The sequence below is a fragment of the Paroedura picta genome, chromosome 2 (genome assembly GCF_049243985.1).
Source record: "Paroedura picta isolate Pp20150507F chromosome 2, Ppicta_v3.0, whole genome shotgun sequence".
NCBI lineage: Eukaryota > Metazoa > Chordata > Lepidosauria > Squamata > Gekkonidae > Paroedura > Paroedura picta.
The window spans coordinates 177498711-177517553 of NC_135370.1; the positions used below are offsets into that span (position 1 = coordinate 177498711).

The 18843-nt window shown below is 54.7% G+C and overlaps 2 protein-coding genes across 3 annotated transcripts in view; one reads left to right on the plus strand and one right to left on the minus strand.

Moving 5' to 3' along the window:
• The first annotated feature begins 19 nt into the window (after positions 1–19).
• Positions 20–9607, plus strand: TRMT5 (tRNA methyltransferase 5). Of its 2 annotated transcripts, none has more exons than XM_077323924.1 (5): positions 20–175; positions 2429–3081; positions 4094–4221; positions 7955–8597; positions 9339–9607. In XM_077323924.1, the coding sequence occupies exons 1-5, from the start codon at positions 171–173 to the stop codon at positions 9401–9403; spliced, it is 1494 nt and encodes a 497-aa protein (XP_077180039.1). In that variant the 5' UTR covers positions 20–170; the 3' UTR covers positions 9404–9607. The 2 variants fall into 2 exon arrangements, with proteins under 2 accessions (XP_077180039.1, XP_077180040.1); XM_077323925.1 differs by having other exon boundaries at positions 7955–8593.
• A 2277-nt stretch (positions 9608–11884) lies between these two features.
• The window catches only part of MNAT1 (MNAT1 component of CDK activating kinase), a 160829-nt gene continuing 153870 nt past the window's right edge, over positions 11885–18843 (minus strand). The window contains exon 8 of the mRNA XM_077323927.1: positions 11885–12328. Within this exon, the coding sequence (XP_077180042.1) occupies positions 12208–12328 (121 nt within the window). The 3' untranslated portion in view covers positions 11885–12207. The remainder of the gene's footprint in view (positions 12329–18843) is intronic.

Sequence of the window (18843 nt, forward strand, 5' to 3'; positions counted from 1 at the left end):
AGAGCCGAGCCGAGCCGAGCCGAGCAGAGCGGAGGGCGGGCGGGACGGAGCGAGGGAGGGCGGCGCCGAGGCCCTCACGGGACAACCAGGCCGGCCTCCCTGCCTCGCGTGGTTCCGGCTTCCCCGGCGGAGGAAGAGGCGGCGGCGGCGGCGGGTAGGCCGAGGCCGGCATGAGGTGAGCGGGGCTTCCCTGACGGCGCTGCGAGGGGGCTGAGGCGCCCGCGGGACTCTTCCGCGCGGGGAAGTGTGGGGTGGAGGGGTCCCCCTCCCCAAGGAGCCCGGGGGGCGGCGGGTCTTCTGGGGGTCGCTTTGGGCCGCGCCTGCCCCCCGGGGTGTGTGGCTGAGGAGCCTGAGGGGAGCCCGGCTGGGAAGGCGGAGGGGGGGTGGGGGCAAACTGGGGGCTCCCCAGGTGTGCCCGGGCGACCAGGCCTCTCCGAAAAGGATCATAATAATTCATCATACTCGAATGATTCCAATGGACAGTGGGGTCTATACGGTGGGGTAATATGCAACAGCAATCAAGCATGATGACAGCCACAACTTTGCTGTGCAAGAGAGGTTTTGTGATCCTGCAGGGGTAGTCAAACTGCGGCCCTCCAGATGTCCATGGACTACAATTCCCAGGAGCCCCTGCCATGCTGGCAGGGGCTCATGGGAATTGTAGTCCGTGGACATCTGGAGGGCCGCAGTTTGACTACCCCTGCAGGATACTGTAACCCAAAAATATATAACACGGTTGTATAATAGCAGTAATAACAGCAAGAATTTTATTTTTTATGATGATATAATGCATAATCTCTCTAGATAGATAGATAGATAGATAGATAGATAGATAGATAGATAGATAGATAGATAGATAGATAGATGTAATAATATATCATACAATAATATTAATTAGGGTTGCCACAATAATAATTATTTATAATAATAATATAACAATATATATTATAATGACCGCAAGAACTTTATTTTGTAGGATAATATATATATAATGTACAATGCAAATGATGCAATAACATATAATATAATAATAATTATAATAATATATTATAATAACAGCAAGAACTTTATTTTTATGGCCCATCCTTCTTATTTGACAGGGTAGGAAACAACAAGGCATAGACTATTAATATTATTATTCTTACTTATTGGATTTGTATTTTGAGAGAGGCCCCTGGGAAAAAAAACAAAAGCTTCAGAAGTTCCTGACAGTTAGAGCGGTTTCTCAGTGGAACAGGCTTCCTCGGGAGGTGGTGGGTTCTCCATCTTTGGAGATTTTTAAGCAGAGGCTGGAGAGCCATCTGACGGAGAGGCTGATTCTTTGAAGGCTCAAGGGGGTAGCAGGTGACAGTGGATGAACAGTAGGATGGTGAGTGTCCTACAACCTGCCAACTGGACTAAATGACCCAGGAAGTCCCTTCAAACTCTAGGATTCTAACTCCCATGGGACTTACTTTCACTGCCGTGAGCCATATTGGGAAACGCTATCGGAATTTAAAAAATAACAACAACATCAGTGCACGGCCCGCCTCAGTAGTTCTGCGGATAAAGCACAAGTCAAGATAAAGATAAGTCAAGGGGTGCCTTAAAGACTGCACTCATGTCAGAGCTAATTTAGTAGGACCCTGTAGGGTTTTCAAGTCAGCAGCCGTACAGAGGTGGGTTTTTTTTTTCAATTGCCTGCCTCTGCACAGTGACCTTTGACCATTTCCTGTCCAAATACTAACCAGGGCTGACTCTGCTTTGTTTCTGAGATCTGGTGAAATCAGGCTCACCTGGGCCATTTAGGTCAGAGCCCATCCCAAGCCCCCCTTGGAAACTCCCAAAGTCTTGTTGAAAATATATTTCGATTTCTAGAGCAGTGGTCCCTAACCTATCACCGGGGACCGGTCAACGCTTGACAATTTTACTGAGGTCCGGGGGGGGGGGGATTTTGCCGAGGGACATCGCCACCGCCTGAGCCCCTGCTCCACTTGCTTTCCCACCGGTGCCCCTGACTTCCTGCCACCCACTGGGGGGCGGTGCCAGCAACAGCTGCGCAGTGCCAGGCCGAGGGGGAGCCCCAGCCATGGCGGCCATCGGAGAGCACCAAAGGTGAGCCGGCGGCATAGTAGCAGGGCAGCCTCCGAGGCAGCAGATGGGGAGGAGGACGAGGAGGAGCCGAGGCCCGGTACTGACTGATCTACGGACCGGGACTGGTCTACGGACCAGAGGTTGGGGACCACTGTTCTAGAGCAAGACGTAGGACAATTCTGCAGAATCTGTTTGGTTTTACTCTTGCCCTTCAACGCCCTTCTAGGAGAACAGGACAGCCATGCTATGATTCTATGATTCTATGCCTATTTGTCGTATTTCCCCTCTCATTCTCTCTCTCCCTCTTAATGGAACGCTGACCTAATGTCTGTAAAATGGCCCATTTCCCTTCTAGGATTTTCAGGCAATTAAGCGGCTTCTTTTCAAGGCTCCCGAAAAGAAAACCTGGAACGGCTGCATCGAACACATCACTCCCACCTGTCTGGGCGCTTCGGGGACAGTCCTTGGATCAGCTGCCTGGACGACTCCCGGCATCTCAGAGGAGCCATTTCTTCACCATGCCAGAGATGCTGGATGGCCGAGCGGACTTTGACCTGCACGTGCCTCACCCCAGAGTACGTGGAATGACCACCCTTGACCGAGCTGCTTTCAACAGGGAGGTAGTTGTCCCAGCGCTCAGCGTTAAGAAGGACGTCCTTCAGCAAGCGGTGAAGTCTATGAAAGGCCTCCTCCTCCAGCGGCCACGTGTAAAGAGAATCGTCGACGATCCAGAAGATGAAGGCAGAAGTTTGATTTTGTTGGACCCTCGCAGAATTCCCGCCGACTATTCGCTGGGCCAAGCCGAGCAAGAGGTCTTAAAGAGCCTCGACGTCAGCCCCGAAATAATTAAGTACAACCTGGAACTCACCTACGACAACTTCAAGGTGGAAGAAATTCTGCAAGCGGTGTTTCCGGAGGGTCAGGAAGTGACCACTGCATTCAGCAGAGTTGGGCATATAGCCCATTTGAATCTGAGGGACCATCAGCTGCCCTACAGACATTTAGTCGGTATGTAAGGCTGGCCAGGCATACAAGACGCTTCCGGCTGTGCACCATTTTAATGGTTTCCTAAGGCCCAATTCTGTTGTTAGCCGGTGTTTGCTTTAGGAGGGAATAAAAGAGGATGTCAGTTATCACTTTCGGAGGGAGGCTTCCAACTTTTTTCAAGCTTGAGGATACCTTAGCCAGTGTGGTGTCGTGGTTGAGAGCAGCAGTCCCTACCCTAGAGAACTGGGTTTGATTCCTCTGCTCCTACACACACGCGGCCAGCTGGGTGACCTTGGGAAGGTCACAGTTCTCTTATAGCTGCTCTCACAGAGGAGTTCAGTAAGAGCTCTCTCAGCCCCACCTGCATCACAGTGTGTCTGTTGTGGGAAGTGGAAGGGAAAGGGGGTTGTGAACCACTTTGGAATTCCTTTAGGTAAGTGAAAGGAAGAAGAGTAGGTTCTTACATGCCGCTTTTCTCTACCCAAAGGAGCCTCAAAGCACCTTCCCTTCCTCTCCCCGCAGCAGACACACTGTGAGGTAGATGGGGCTGAGAGAGCCCTGAGATTACTGAATGTAAGCTGCTTTAAGACTCCTATAAGAACCAACTCTTCTTCTTCAGTAATATGAGGGCTCTCTCAGCCTCCCCTCCTTCACAGGGTGTCTGTTGTGGGGAGAGGAAAGGGAAGGCGGATGTAAGCCGCTTTGAGCCTCCTTTGGGTAGAGAAAAGTAGCATATAAGAACCAATTCTTCTTCTTCTTCAGTAATATCAGGGCTCTCTCAGCCTCACCTCCCTCACAGGGTGTCTGTTGTGGGGAGAGGAAAGGGAAGGTGATTGGAAGCCGCTTTGAGACTCCTTTGGGTAGAGAAAAGTGGCATATAAGTTCTACTACTACTCCTCTCCTCCAGTTGGCCAGCGCTGAGCCGGATGGATTCATGCTCTGGCTTTTTATTAGGCAGCCTCACCCATGAACACTGGAATGGCATTTGTGTTTGCAACCCCCCTTCATTGCCCTGACGTCCTCTGTCTTCCAGGCCAAGTGATCATCGACAAGAATCCAGGGCTGACCTGCGCCATCAATAAAACCAACATCATCGACAGTGCCTATCGAAACTTTAAGATGGAGGTGCTCGTGGGAGAGGAAGCCAGCATGATAACCAAGGTATGCGGCTCTGTTTTGGGTAGTGCTTTCTCGTGGCGAGGTAAGCGTTAAAAGCCCAACACGGAGAAAGCAGACGCGGCAAGGACAGTGTGGAAAGCCGGAGTTGAACACCTTAATGCCGTCTTCGTCTCAGATCTCCAGACTTGGCAGGCTGTGTGTGTGTGTCTTCCCAGGTGGCCCAGTCTAGCCAGGATGAAATCACAGCTCTGCTCACACAACTCTGGGGGGGAGACTGGAACTCAGTGGCTGGTTGAATTTAGAGCCTTTAATCCCACCCCCGAATCAAGGATGTTGCCTGGCCACAAGAACAGTGATTGCTCCTGAGTTAGTTGAGAAACCAGCCCCTGTCCCCTGCCTGCTTAGAGATTGAACTGTGTTTCTATACGTGCTAGAGCCTCTTGTGGCGCAGAGTGGTAAGGCAGCCGTCTGAAAGCTCTGCCCATGAGGCTGGGAGTTCAATCCCAGCAGCCGGCTGAAGGTTGACTCAGCCTTCCATCCTTCCGAGGTCGGTAAAATGAGTACCCAGCTTGCTGGGGAGTAAACGGTAATGACTGGGGAAGGCACTGGCAAACCACCCCGTATTGAGTCTGCCATGAAAACGCTAGAGGGTGTCACCCCAAGGTCAGACATGACTCGGTGCTTGCACAGGGGATACCTTTACCTATATATATGCTGGTGGTGGGACGTGTTGTCAAGCGGCAGCTGACTTATGTCGACCCAGTAGGGCAGATTTTTTCAGTCTTTTGACCAAGGAGGGAGGAAATTAATTCAAAAGAAATTCCGTCTAAACATCCGGAAGAAGTTCCTGACAGTTAGAGCAATTTCTCAGTGGAACAGGCTTCCTGGGGAGGTGGTGGGTTCTCCAGCTTTGGAGATTTTTAAACAGAGGCTGGAGAGCCATCTGACGGAGAGGCTGATTCTGTGAAGGCTCAAGGGGGTGGCAGGTGACAGTGGATGACAGAGAGGGTTGGGAGTGTCCTGCATAGTGCAGGGGGTTGGACTAGATGACCCAGGAGGTCCCCTCCAATCATATTCTTTGAAGGGACCTTTGAAGTGGGCGAAGAAGCAAGATGCGGGAGCCAGCAAATCAATGATATTTTCCATTGTGGAGAGAGAGGCTAGGCCTGTAGAGCAACAGGAGAAGTGGGCTCCAGGAGAAGTGGGCTGATGTCCCGTGACGTCAGCGGCCATCTAGACTTCTGGGAAAGGCCGTGTGACCCCTGGTGAGCTCTTGCGTAATTCCCGGGAACCCTGATTGGGAATCCCTGCGTAGGGTTTTCAAGGCCACAGACTTCAGAGATGGTTTGCTGTTGCCTGCCTCTGCACAGTGACCGGGACTGCCTTAGTGGTCTGCCATCCAAGTATTAACCAGGGCCTGCATGGCCCCTTCCAGCTGTACAATACTAGAGCAGGAGCCATTGCCCTCTTCTGTGTAACGACCCAGCACTTCCTTAGGGGTCTCCCATCCAAATAATAACCAGGGTCAGCCCTGCTTAGCTTCTGAGATCTGACAAGGTCAGGCTCGCCTGGGCCATCCAAGTCGGGGCCCCTGCTTGATCTATTTCCCGGCAACTGTTGCCTTTGTTTTGCAGGCTGCAGCCCCCACCCACGTGCCTGGTGCCGTTCCCAGAGGATGATGCACACACAGGTTCTATATTTAGATACCAGTTCCCAAGTACAAAACATAATGGAGTAGAAACTATTTGCTGGGAGAGCCCCCAAACGGAAATATCCCATGTGCGTGCACCTGTGCCAAAAGGATGCCATATAGAGGATGGAGCAGAGTTGTTCTCTCTTGCCCTGGAGGGACAGACCAGGACCAGTGGAAGGAAATTAATTCAGAAGAAATTCTGTCTAAACATCAGGAAGAAGTTCCTGACAGTTGGAGCGGTTTCTCAGTGGAACAGGCTTCCTCGGGAGGTGGTGGGATCTCCATCTTTGGAGGTTCAAGGGGGTGGCAGGTGACAGTGGATGAGCGAGAGGGTTGGGAGTGTCCTGCATAGTGCAGGGGGTTGGACTAGATGACCCAGGAGGTCCCTTCCAATTCAATGATTCTAAATTCCGTCTAAACATCCAGAAGAAGTTCCTGACAGTCAGAGCGGTTTCTCAGTGGAACAGGCTTCCTTGGGAGGTGGTGGGATCTCCATCTTTGGAGGCTCAAGGGGGTGGCAGGTGACAGTGGGTGAGCAAGAGGGTTGGGAGTGTCCTGCATAGTGCAGGGGGTTGGACTAGATGACCCAGGAGGTCCCTTCCAACTCTATGATTCTTTTGTGGTATGCAGAACAATCCTCTAGCAGATCTAGCACCCAGTTGTTAGATAGACTGACTGCCTCCTATTTTGGCACCCTGCTAGATCAAACATGGTTCTTGTGGGAAAGCGGACTTCCCACCTCAATCTGGGTTCAGGGTTGTGCTGGGGGCAAGGGCATAACTTGCCACGCCCTCTTTAGTGGTTGAATTTCTTCCAGACCAGACTGGGCAAGGATTCTGGTTTTGGTGGGGGGGGGGGCATCATCTGGGTATGGAATTTGGATCACCGTGGGTGGGCAGGTAGTTGTGAATTTCCTGCATTCTGCAGGGGGGTTGGACTAGATGACCCAACTCTATGATTCTAAGAACATAAGAGAAGCCATGTTGGATCAGGTCAGTGGCCAAAACCCAGGTGCCATCTGGAGGTCCACCAGTGGGATCACAATTCCAGAAGCCCTCCCAAACACCAAGAAGACACAGCCTCACTGCCTTGGGCAGGGTGTTCCTTCTCTCCCTGGTGGCTGAGAGCCATTCATGGCCCTCTGCTCCAGGTGTTTATCCAACCCCCTCTTGAAGTTCGGAAATCACTGATTTTTGGTCCCTGTGCACAGCACTGGATAACTTAAGCACCAAACGACAGGTCCAGGCCTCAAGGAACGTACCATGTAAATGTTGGAGAACAATGGCAGAGAAAAAGAAGTGTAAGAATGTTGAAGCGAGTTTAGTTAGAGCTGAGGACATAGGAGGAAACAGCAAGAAGGTCAAAAGGAGGAGCAGACAGAAAGGGAGCGAGGCTAGAAGGCCCCTGGAGCGGATGTGCTTTCCAGGGACCATCCTAATTGCACCGGAGGGAGATCTGTGATTTGGATTTTTCACCATTTCCAAAAATGCGAACAGCAGCTGCAGGGGGCCTGGGTTCCAATAAGGAAATGGAAGCTTAACCCTGTTCCCTGTGCACATGTCGATCCACGTACAAATACACGGCTCTTTTCCTCGCCACGGAGTACACTGCACTGTTCTTCCCAAATTTTGAGCACTGTGAGATTAGAAGAAGAGTTGGTTCTTATATGCTGCTTTTCTCTCCTCGAAGGAGGCTCAAAGCAGCTTACAATCGCCTTCCCTTTCCTCTCCCCACAACAGACACCCTGTGAGGTGGGTGAGGCTGAGAGAGCCCTGAGATTACTGAAGAAGAGTTGGTTCTTATATGCCACTTTTCTGTACCTGAAGGAGTCTCAAAGTGGCTTACAGTCACCTTCCCTTCCCTCTACCCACAACAGACACCCTGTGAGGTGGGTGAGGCTGAGAGAGCCCTGATATTCCTGCTTGGTCAGAGCAGCTTTATCAGTGTTGTGGTGAGCCCAAGGTCACCCAGCTGGCTGCATGTGGGGGAGCGCAGAATCGAACCCGGCTCGCCAGATTAGAAATCCGCACTCCTAACCATCACACCAATTAGTTGAATGACTGTGCTTGGCTTTCTTTCCAGGTGAAAGAAAACTACATCACCTACGAATTTGACTTCTCCAAAGTCTACTGGAACCCCCGCCTCTCCATGGAGCACGCGCGCATCATCGACCTCTTAAAGCCAGGAGACTTCCTCTTCGACGTCTTTGCAGGAGTGGGGCCTTTCGCCATCCCAGCTGCGAAGAAGAAATGCGTCGTGTTTGCCAACGACCTCAACCCCGAGTCCTACAAATGGTTACAGCACAACTGCAAGTTAAACAAAGTCGACCAGAAAGTCCGGGTCTTCAACTTGGACGGCCGGGACTTCTTGGAGGGGCCCGTGAAGGAAACCCTGGCTCAGCAGCTGGCCTTGGAGGACCGGAAGCACACTTTGCATATCGTCATGAACTTGCCAGCCATGGCCATCGAGTTCCTGGATGTCTTCAGGCACCTCTTGGACGGAGAGCCGGGCAGCGCGGACCTTCCCATGGTGCACTGCTATAGCTTCTCGAAGCACGACGACCCTGCGCGAGACGTGCAGGAACAAGCGGAAGCTCACTTGGGGATTTCCTTAGAAGGCCGCTGTTCCGTGGGGCTGGTGAGGAACGTGGCGCCCCATAAGGAGATGATGCGCATCAGCTTCCGCATCCCGGCTGAATTGTACGGGGAGAGGCCTTCCCAGGCAGGTAAATTGGCTAGAGTAGGAGGAGGCACATTTGCTGTGAGGTTTTAATGCTTCTTGGGCCTTGAAATACGATTCTTAAACTAGGTGGATTCTGAGTAGGGCTGCTATGTCCCCAAAGGGGTTTTAAGGAGTTTTCCTGTGGGTATGGATATATTGACCCAACACGAGCCACTGTGTGGGAATGGCAGGTTTATAAATCCAATCCATAAATATAAGGGCCCTTTGCTCTCTGGGTATGAATCTACTGGTGGTCCCGGGCCCCCCGGGATGTTCGCCTGGCTTCGACCCAGGCCAGGGCCTTTTCGGTCCTGGCCCCAACCTAGTAGAATGAGCTCCCGGTGGAGCTAAGGGCCCTGCCAGAATTACCAGCTTTCTGCAGGGCCTGCAAGATGGAGCTCTTCCGCCAGGCGTATGGTTGGGGCTAGGGCAGAGCCCGGGTCCCATCTTGGATCCCTTAGATCCATCGGCCAGCTCCCTCTCTTGTGAGACCAATGTTATGACCTCTGACTGAACACGCAGGGATTATAGGATTAGAACGCCATCGTTGTTATTATTGCCTATCATATAATGGGAACTTACGGGGTTTTATTGTAGTTTTAATGTTTTATTGTGAACTGGCTTGAGACTTCCGGGCGAACAGCGGTATACAAGTTTGAGTGAGTGAGTGAATGAATGAATTAATGAATGAATGAAGGTGTCCTCATGTCTGTGGACTGACCAGTCTCTCATTTTCCATTTGCAGGTTCAGAGAACCTTCAAGAGCCAGCCTCTAAACGCCTGCGTCCCAACGAAGATCCCTTAGAATGAACAGGCAAAAAACCCATTTAGGAGTCCCGTCACGTTAATAGATAGTCCAGCAGAATAAACGGGGTTCCTCGTGAGGAGAGCTCCCGCTCGTCTCTAAAAGCGTCTCGCTGCAGCATCACATTGTTATTCCCCTCCCAGTTCCCTGACGGAAGGTTGGAGTGGCCCATTTCTTTTACTTGAAAAAATTAAATCTTTATTTTCCCATTCCAGAGTAACATCTTCTCTACACGTATTCAGTCATTCCCAGACTAATAGGAAATTGGTGAGAACAGGAAAAGGAATTGGGTTTTTGTTTTGTTTCATTTTCATCCTGTCTGTTTCCAACTAGCAGCAACTATTCCCTTCCTGATAGTTACTGATTTGATTATTCCTGTAATTTATACACCACTCTTCGCTGTGATGTCCCTGGGCGCTGTACACAAAGAAGAGTTGGTTCTTATATGCCGCTTTTCTCTACCGAAGGAGTCTCAAAGCGGCTTCCAATCTCCTTCCCTTTCCTCTCCCTACAACAGACACCCTGTGAGGGAGGGGAGGCTGAGAGAGCCCTGATTTAACTGAAGAAGAAGAGTTGGTTCTTATATTATTATGCTGCTGCTTATATTATTATATGCTGCTTTTCTCTACCCAAAGGAGTCTCAGAGCGGCTTCCATTTGCCTTCCCTTTCCTCTCCCCACAAGAGATACCCTGTGAGGTGGGTGAGGCTGAGAGAGCCCAGATATTCCTGCTTTGTCAGAACAGCTTTATCAGTGCTGTGGCTTGCCCAAGGTCACCCAGCTGGCTGCATGTGGGGGGAGTGCAGAATTGAACCCAGCTCACCAGATTAGAAGTCTGCGCTCCTAACCACTACACTAAACTGTCTCACTCAAAACCAGTGGGGGAATGGGAAAGTTACGTAGAACTTTGGAATAGTATGAACACGGAAAGATGTAAACCTGAACTGTCGAAAGGGTAACAGCATCAGTCAGGGACAAAGTGGATGGCGGGTTTGCCTGGTAGAGGGACAGGTTGTGGGAGGTCCCCATCGTTGGCCTCACCCGAATGCCTGGCGTAAGAACTCCCATCTTGCAGGCCCTGGGGGACTGTTTAAGATTCGATAGGGCCTTGACTTGATTGGGGAGCTCGTCCCACCAGGTTGGGGCATGGCTGAGAATGCTCTAATTCTGGTCACGGCCAGGTGGATTTCTTTGAGGCTAGGGATACCAGGTGGTTGGAATGGATTGAGTGTGTTGCTCTGTGGGGAATATATGCAAACTGATGGTCCTTGAGGTATGCAGGACTCTGACGGTGTATGGCATTGAAGGTGAGTTCCAGCACCTTAAACCTGATCCAGTATTCAATTGGTAGCCAGTGCTTTTTTTAAAAAAAGGGCAGAGAGGCCGAGGCCTTCATTAGAACATCAGCCCTGCTGGATCAGGCCAGTGGGCCATCCAGTCCAGCCTCCTGTCTCACACAGGGGCCAGCCCGTTCCTCTGGAGGGCCAGCAACAGGGCAGAGAGGCCGAGGCCTTCCTAAGGACATCAGGAGAGCCCTGCTGGGTCAGGCCAGTGGGCCATCCAGTCCAGCCTCCTGTCTCACACAGTGGCAAGTCAGTGTCAACAACAGGACAGAGAGGCCGAGGCCATCCCCTGATGTTGCCTCTTAGCTCTGGGATTCAGAGGTTTCCTTCCTCTAATGACCACCTGTTGTGGAGCAGGGAGTCCAAATTATGCCGTGATACTTAACACCTGTAATGAGTGATGAATCCCAAGTCTTTCTTTGAGATTGGGGGGAGGAGGCTGTGTGAAACCTCTGAAATGATTTCAAATCATTATGGCATTGTTATCTCAAAGCACAGCTGGGGAGGGGAACGTCTTCCGTTTGGGCAGTCAAAGGAGAAGTCCAGGAGCCCCCAAACATTTTTGAGCCCGCAGGCCCTTTTACTATTCGGACAGAACTTAGCGGGCACAGCCACACCGTGAATATTCTTGTGCTGTGTTGGCAGCAGGTGCCAAAGCAATGTTTTAAAAATCTGTACCGCCAATCAAATCGCAAGTGGCCAATCAGAAGCCTTGCTGGTCAAAAGCCTCATCTGGCTTTCTTAAAGCACTTGGCTAGGCCCAAGAAATGTGCAGGTGGTCGCCACATTGGGGACCCCTGGTTTAGGCAGCCTCCTTGCCAATTTGCCCCCCGGCATGCGCTTGCGTGCAACTGGTTTGGATCCTGGCCTTTAACTGCTTAATGCGCAATAACAGGGTTGCTTTCCAGCCAGATCCCAATCTTCTTCTTTCAGCAAAGAGAACAAGAAAAACACAGAAGGTGGCATGCCTCTGGGCTTCATCTCCTGCCTCAAGAAGCCACCCACCCATTGGCATTAACTAAAGGAAGCCTGGGGAGAAGAGCCCCTCGTTTCTGCAGCGTAACCTTACAAGAGTTCAGTTATAAAAACAGAATTTCGGCGCCCGTGCCAGTAGAATTCCGAAGCTGGGGCAAGAAACCGCAGGATTTAATAATGATTTTTTTTTAAAGGCCTTTATTTTAAAACATTTACAAGTCTTGTCCCCGAAACCTCAAACACACAAAACCGAATTATTCACATCTTCCGTTAGCTGCTTTTCAGCAAACTGACTCAAGCGTTTTCCCCCCACCGTCCCCCCAAAAAGAAAAGGCGAACCATGTTGTTAAAGTCTTAATACCTCGGCACGGCTGGCTCCCCCATAAAAGAAAGGAAGAGGACGGTGGCTTCGCCAGGGTGCTGACGGCGGCAATTTTCACCGGAGGTTTCTCCTCCCGGCTCATGCTGCTTCGGGGGCGGCTCGATCCCCGGCTAGCCAGGATGCCAAAAGAGCCCGCTGAAGGCATCTTGAAGGGCTCGATGACAGGCGAGGGAGGAAGTGTAACCACCGGCCAGATCCTGTCGGGAGGCAGCTCGGACGTGGTTCAGATACCTAGAATAAAGGGAAGCATTGTCTGAGCAGACCAACACAAACACTGGCGTGTTCCGGGACGGGGACTGGAAGGGGGAGGGGACCCACATCCCTCCGCTTCCTGCTGCTGAGTGCAATTTTGACAGAGGCCAAACAGTTCTCAAAATCTGGGGAGTGGTTTTAAGCCCTCATTGTAAGGATCCCTGATTAGCGGATCTGGACAGCTGGGAGGGATTCAGTGTCCAGTCTGGGCCCCCTCCGGCTGACCTCGAGAAGTTTGCCCGGCCCTCAAGAAGGTCCCTATCAGATTCCTGTTGAAATATTTGAGAAGGGAAAAGCTGTGAGGCACTTGCAGTTCATCTACACATCACTCTTTTCACAGCTTTCACAGCATCACCGAAACCTCCCCTCTTAATGTCTATGCAGGACAGATCCCCCCTCCACCCACCCACCCACCCACACACACACACACACACACACACACACTAGAAAAACCTATGTATTTACTTGGAATGTAGAAGTTAGAGTACATACTTATGGTTTCCAGATTGCAAATGAAAGCACAACTGAAACTGGCAACACAATTGTAAATGATTTTCACCCAAATGCCAATGCACTGCAACAAACAAATTAAGGTAGAACAACCTTCAATGCCAACCCCACACATAAACACTCCTGAAGACAGAATGCAATTTTTGACGTCTTTCCTGCTGCTGGGTAGAGGAACCCTGGCTGAAATGGACCACAATGATCTTCTAGACATTGGCTCAGCATCCGAGGGGTTACAGAATATTCACAAGTATTCCCGCTTCTTGCATTTTATTCTTTTGTAGAATCAGTACACAGGCCCTGCAGAGAGATGTGGCTAGGCTGTTGAGGGAACAGGGTCATAAGGCCATGACAGGAGCCCTGCTGGCTCAGACCAGTGGTCCAACTAATCCAGCCTCCTGTCTCACACAGGGGCTAGCCAGAGCCTTTGGAGGGCCAACAACAGAGCAGAGAGGCCCAGGCCTTCCTAAGGACATCAGGAGAGCCCTGCTGGGTCAGACCAGGGGTCCATCTAGTCCAGCCTCCTGTCTCACACAGGGGCCAGCCAGTTCCTCTGGAGGGCCAACAACAGGGCAGAGAGACCGAGGTCTTCCTAAGGACATCAGGAGAGCCCTGCTGGGTTAGACCAGGGGTCCATCCAGTTCAGCCTCCTGTCTCACACAGGGGCCAGCTAGTTCCTCTGGAGGGCCAGCAAGAGGGCAGAGAGGCCGAGGCCTTCCTAAGGACATCAGGAGAGCCCTGCTGGGTCAGACCAGGGGTCCATCCAGTTCAGCCTCCTGTCTCACACAGGGGCCAGCTAGTTCCTCTGGAGGGCCAGCAACAGGGCAGAGAGGCCGAGGCCTTCCTAAGGACATCAGGAGAGCCCTGCTGGGTCAGACCAGGGGTCCATCTAGTCCAGCCTCCTGTCTCACACAGGGGCCAGCCAGTTCCTCTGCAGGGCCAACAACAGGGCAGAGAGGCCGAGGCCTTCCTAAGAACATCAGCAGAGCCCTGCTGGGTCAGACCAGGGGTCCATCTAGTCCAGCCTCCTGTCTCACACAGGGGCCAGCCAGTTCCTCTGGAGGGCCAACAACAGAGCAGAGAGGCCGAGGCCTTCCTAAGGACATCAGGAGAGCCCTGCTGGGTCAGACCAGGGGTCCATCCAGTCCAGCTTCCTGTCTCACACAGGGGCCAGCCAGTTCCTCTGGAGGGCCAGCAACAGGGCAGAGAGGCCAAGGCCTTCCTAAGGACATCAGGAGAGCCCTGCTGGGTCAGACCAGGGGTCCATCCAGTCCAGCCTCCTGTCTCACACAGGGGCCACCCAGTTCCTCTGGAGGGGCAGCAACAGGGCAGAGAGGCTGAGGCCTTCCTAAGAACACCAGAAGAGCCCTGCTGGGTCAGACCAGGGGTCCATCCAGTCCAGCCTCCTGTCTCACACAGGGGCCAGCCAGTTCCTCTGGAGGGCCAGCAACAGGGCAGAGAGGCCGAGGCCTTCCTAAGGACATCAGGAGAGCCCTGCTGGGTCAGACCAGGGGTCCATCCAGTCCAGCCTCCTGTCTCACACAGGGGCCAGCCAGTTCCTCTGGAGGGCCAGCAACAGGGCAGAGAGGCCGAGGCCTTCCTAAGGACATCAGGAGAGCCCTGCTGGGTCAGACCAGGGGTCCATCCAGTCCAGCCTCCTGTCTCACACAGGGGCCAGCCAGTTCCTCTGGAGGGCCAGCAACAGGGCAGAGAGGCCGAGGCCTTCCTAAGGACACCAGGAGAGCCCTGCTGGGTCAGACCAGGGGTCCCTCCAGTCCAGCCTCCTGTCTCACACAGGGGCCAGCCAGTTCCTCTGGAGGGCCAGCAACAGGGCAGAGAGGCGGAGGCCTTCCTAAGGACATCAGGAGAGCCCTGCTGGGTCAGACCAGGGGTCCATCCAGTCCAGCTTCCTGTCTCACACAGGGGCCAGCCAGTTCCTCTGGAGGGGCAGCAACAGGGCAGAGAGGCCAAGGCCTTCCTAAGAACATCAGGAGAGCCCTGCTGGGTCAGACCAGGGGTCCTTCCAGTCCAGCCTCCTGTCTCACACAGGGGCCAGCCAGTTCCTCTGGAGGGCCAGCAACAGGGCAGAGAGGCCGAGGCCTTCCTAAGGACACCAGGAGAGCCCTGCTGGGTCAGACCAGGGGTCCCTCCAGTCCAGCCTCCTGTCTCACACAGGGGCCAGCCAGTTCCTCTGGAGGGCCAGCAACAGGGCAGAGAGGCGGAGGCCTTCCTAAGGACATCAGGAGAGCCATGCTGGGTCAGACCAGGGGTCCATCCAGTCCAGCTTACTGTCTCACACAGGGGCCAGCCAGTTCCTCTGGAGGGGCAGCAACAGGGCAGAGAGGCCAAGGCCTTCCTAAGAACATCAGGAGAGCCCTGCTGGGTCAGACCAGGGGTCCCTCCAGTCCAGCCTCCTGTCTCACACAGGGGCCAGCCAGTTCCTCTGGAGGGCCAACAACAGAGAGGCCGAGGCCTTCCTAATGACATCAGGAGAGCCCTGCTGGGTCAGACCAGGGGTCCTTCCAGTCCAGCCTCCTGTCTCACACAGGGGCCAGCCAGTTCCTCTGGAGGGCCAACAACAGAGAGGCCGAGGCCTTCCTAATGACATCAGGAGAGCCCTGCTGGGTCAGACCAGGGGTCCTTCCAGTCCAGCCTCCTGTCTCACACAGGGGCCAGCCAGTTCCTCTGGAGGGCCAACAACAGAGAGGCCGAGGCCTTCCTAATGACATCAGGAGAGCCCTGCTGGGTCAGACCAGGGGTCCATCCAGTCCAGCCTCCTGTCTCACAAAGGGGCCAGCCCGTTCCTCTGGAGGGCCAGCAACAGGGCAGAGAGGCCGAGGCCTTCCTAAGGGCATCAGAAGAGCCCTGCTGGGTCAGACCAGGGGTCCATCCAGTCCAGCCTCCTGTCTCACACAGGGGCCAGCCAGTTCCTCTGGAGGGCCAGCAACAGGGCAGAGAGGCCGAGGCCTTCCTAAGGACATCAGGAGAGCCCTGCTGGGTCAGACCAGGGGTCCATCCAGTCCAGCCTCCTGCCTCACACAGGGGCCAGCCAGTTCCTCTAGAGGGCCAACAACAGGGCAGAGAAGCCGAGGCCTTCCTAAGGACATCAGGAGAGCCCTGCTGGGTCAGACCAGGGGTCCATCCAGTCCAGCCTCCTGTCTCACACAGGGGCCAGCCAGTTCCTCTGGAGGGCCAGCAACAGGGCAGAGAGGCCGAGGCCTTCCTAAGGACATCAGGAGAGCCCTGCTGGGTCAGACCAGGGGTCCATCCAGTCCAGCCTCCTGTCTCACACAGGGGCCAGCCAGTTCCTCTGGAGGGCCAGCAACAGGGCAGAGAGGCCGAGGCCTTCCTAAGGACATCAGGGGAGCCCTGCTGGGTCAGACCAGGGGTCCATCCAGTCCAGCCTCCTGTCTCACACAGGAGCCAGCCAGTTCCTCTGGAGGGCCAGCAACAGGGCAGAGAGGCCGAGGCCTTCCTAAGGACATCAGGAGAGCCCTGCTGGGTCAGACCAGGGGTCCATCCAGTCCAGCTTCCTGTCTCACACAGGGGCCAGCCAGTTCCTCTGGAGGGCCAGCAACAGGGCAGAGAGGCCAAGGCCTTCCTAAGGACATCAGGAGAGCCCTGCTGGGTCAGACCAGGGGTCCATCCAGTCCAGCCTCTTGTCTCACACAGGGGCCAGCCTGTTCCTCTGGAGGGCCAGCAACAGGGCAGAGAGGCCGAGGCCTTCCTAAGGACATCAGGGGAGCCCTGCTGGGTCAGACCAGGGGTCCCTCCAGTCCAGCCTCCTGTCTCACACAGGGGCCAGCCAGTTCCTCTGGAGGGCCAGCAACAGGGCAGAGAGGCCAAGGCCTTCCTAAGGACATCAGGAGAGCCCTGCTGGGTCAGACCAGGGGTCCATCCAGTCCAGCTTCCTGTCTCACACAGGGGCCAGCCAGTTCCTCTGGAGGGGCAGCAACAGGGCAGAGAGGCCAAGGCCTTCCTAAGAACATCAGGAGAGCCCTGCTGGGTCAGACCAGGGGTCCTTCCAGTCCAGCCTCCTGTCTCACACAGGGGCCAGCCAGTTCCTCTGGAGGGCCAGCAACAGGGCAGAGAGGCCGAGGCCTTCCTAAGGACACCAGGAGAGCCCTGCTGGGTCAGACCAGGGGTCCCTCCAGTCCAGCCTCCTGTCTCACACAGGGGCCAGCCAGTTCCTCTGGAGGGCCAGCAACAGGGCAGAGAGGCGGAGGCCTTCCTAAGGACATCAGGAGAGCCATGCTGGGTCAGACCAGGGGTCCATCCAGTCCAGCTTCCTGTCTCACACAGGGGCCAGCCAGTTCCTCTGGAGGGGCAGCAACAGGGCAGAGAGGCCAAGGCCTTCCTAAGAACATCAGGAGAGCCCTGCTGGGTCAGACCAGGGGTCCCTCCAGTCCAGCCTCCTGTCTCACACAGGGGCCAGCCAGTTCCTCTGGAGGGCCAACAACAGAGAGGCCGAGGCCTTCCTAAGGACATCAGGAGAGCCCTGCTGGGTCAGACCAGGGGTCCTTCCAGTCCAGCCTCCTGTCTCACACAGGGGCCAGCCAGTTCCTCTGGAGGGCCAACAACAGAGAGGCCGAGGCCTTCCTAAGGACATCAGGAGAGCCCTGCTGGGTCAGACCAGGGGTCCCTCCAGTCCAGCCTCCTGTCTCACACAGGGGCCAGCCAGTTCCTCTGGAGGGCCAGCAACAGGGCAGACAGGCCGAGGCCTTCCTAAGGACATCAGGGGAGCCCTGCTGGGTCAGACCAGGGGTCCATCCAGTCCAGCCTCCTGTCTCACACAGGGGCCAGCCAGTTCCTCTGGAGGGCCAGCAACAGGGCAGAGAGGCCGAGGCCTTCCTAAGAACATCGGAAGAGCCCTGCTGGGTCAGACCAGGGGTCCATCCAGTCCAGCCTCCTGTCTCACACAGGGGCCAGCCAGTTCCTCTGGAGGGCCAGCAACAGGGCAGAGAGGCCGAGGCCTTCCTAAGGACATCAGGAGAGCCCTGCTGGGTCAGACCAGGGGTCCATCCAGTCCAGCCTCCTGTCTCACACAGGGGCCAGCCAGTTCCTCTGGAGGGCCAACAGCAGGGCAGAGAGGCCGAGGCCTTCCTAAGGACATCAGGAGAGCCCTGCTGGGTCAGACCAGGGGTCCATCCAGTCCAGCCTCCTGTCTCACACAGGGGCCAGCCAGTTCCTCTGGAGGGCCAGCAACAGGGCAGAGAGGCCGAGGCCTTCCTAAGGACATCAGGAGAGCCCTGCTGGGTCAGACCAGGGTCCATCCAGTCCAGCCTCCTGTCTCACACAGGGGCCAGCCAGTTCCTCTGGAGGGCCAGCAACAGGGCAGAGAGGCCGAGGCCTTCCTAAGGACACCAGAAGAGCCCTGCTGGGTCAGACCAGGGTCCATCCAGTCCAGCCTCCTGTCTCACACAGGGGCCAGCCAGTTCCTCTGGAGGACCAGCAACAGGGCAGAGAGGCCGAGGCCTTCCTAAGGACATCAGGAGAGCCCTGCTGGGTCAGACCAGGGGTCCATCCAGTCCAGCTTCCTGTCTCACACAGGGGCCAGCCAGTTCCTCTGGAGGGCCAGCAACAGGGCAGAGAGGCCGAGGCCTTCCTAGGAACATCAGAAGAGCCCTGCTGGGTCAGACCAGGGGTCCATCCAGTCCAGCCTCCTGTCTCACACAGGGGCCAGCCAGTTCCTCTGGAGGGCCAGCAACAGGGCAGAGAGGCCGAGGCCTTCCTAAGGACATCAGGAGAGCCCTGCTGGGTCAGACCAGGGGTCCATCCAGTCCAGCCTCCTGTCTCACACAGGGGCCAGCCAGTTCCTCTGGAGGGCCAACAGCAGGGCAGAGAGGCCGAGGCCTTCCTAAGGACATCAGGAGAGCCCTGCTGGGTCAGACCAGGGGTCCATCCAGTCCAGCCTCCTGTCTCACACAGGGGCCAGCCAGTTCCTCTGGAGAGCCAGCAACAGGACAGAGAGGACGAGGCCTTCCTAA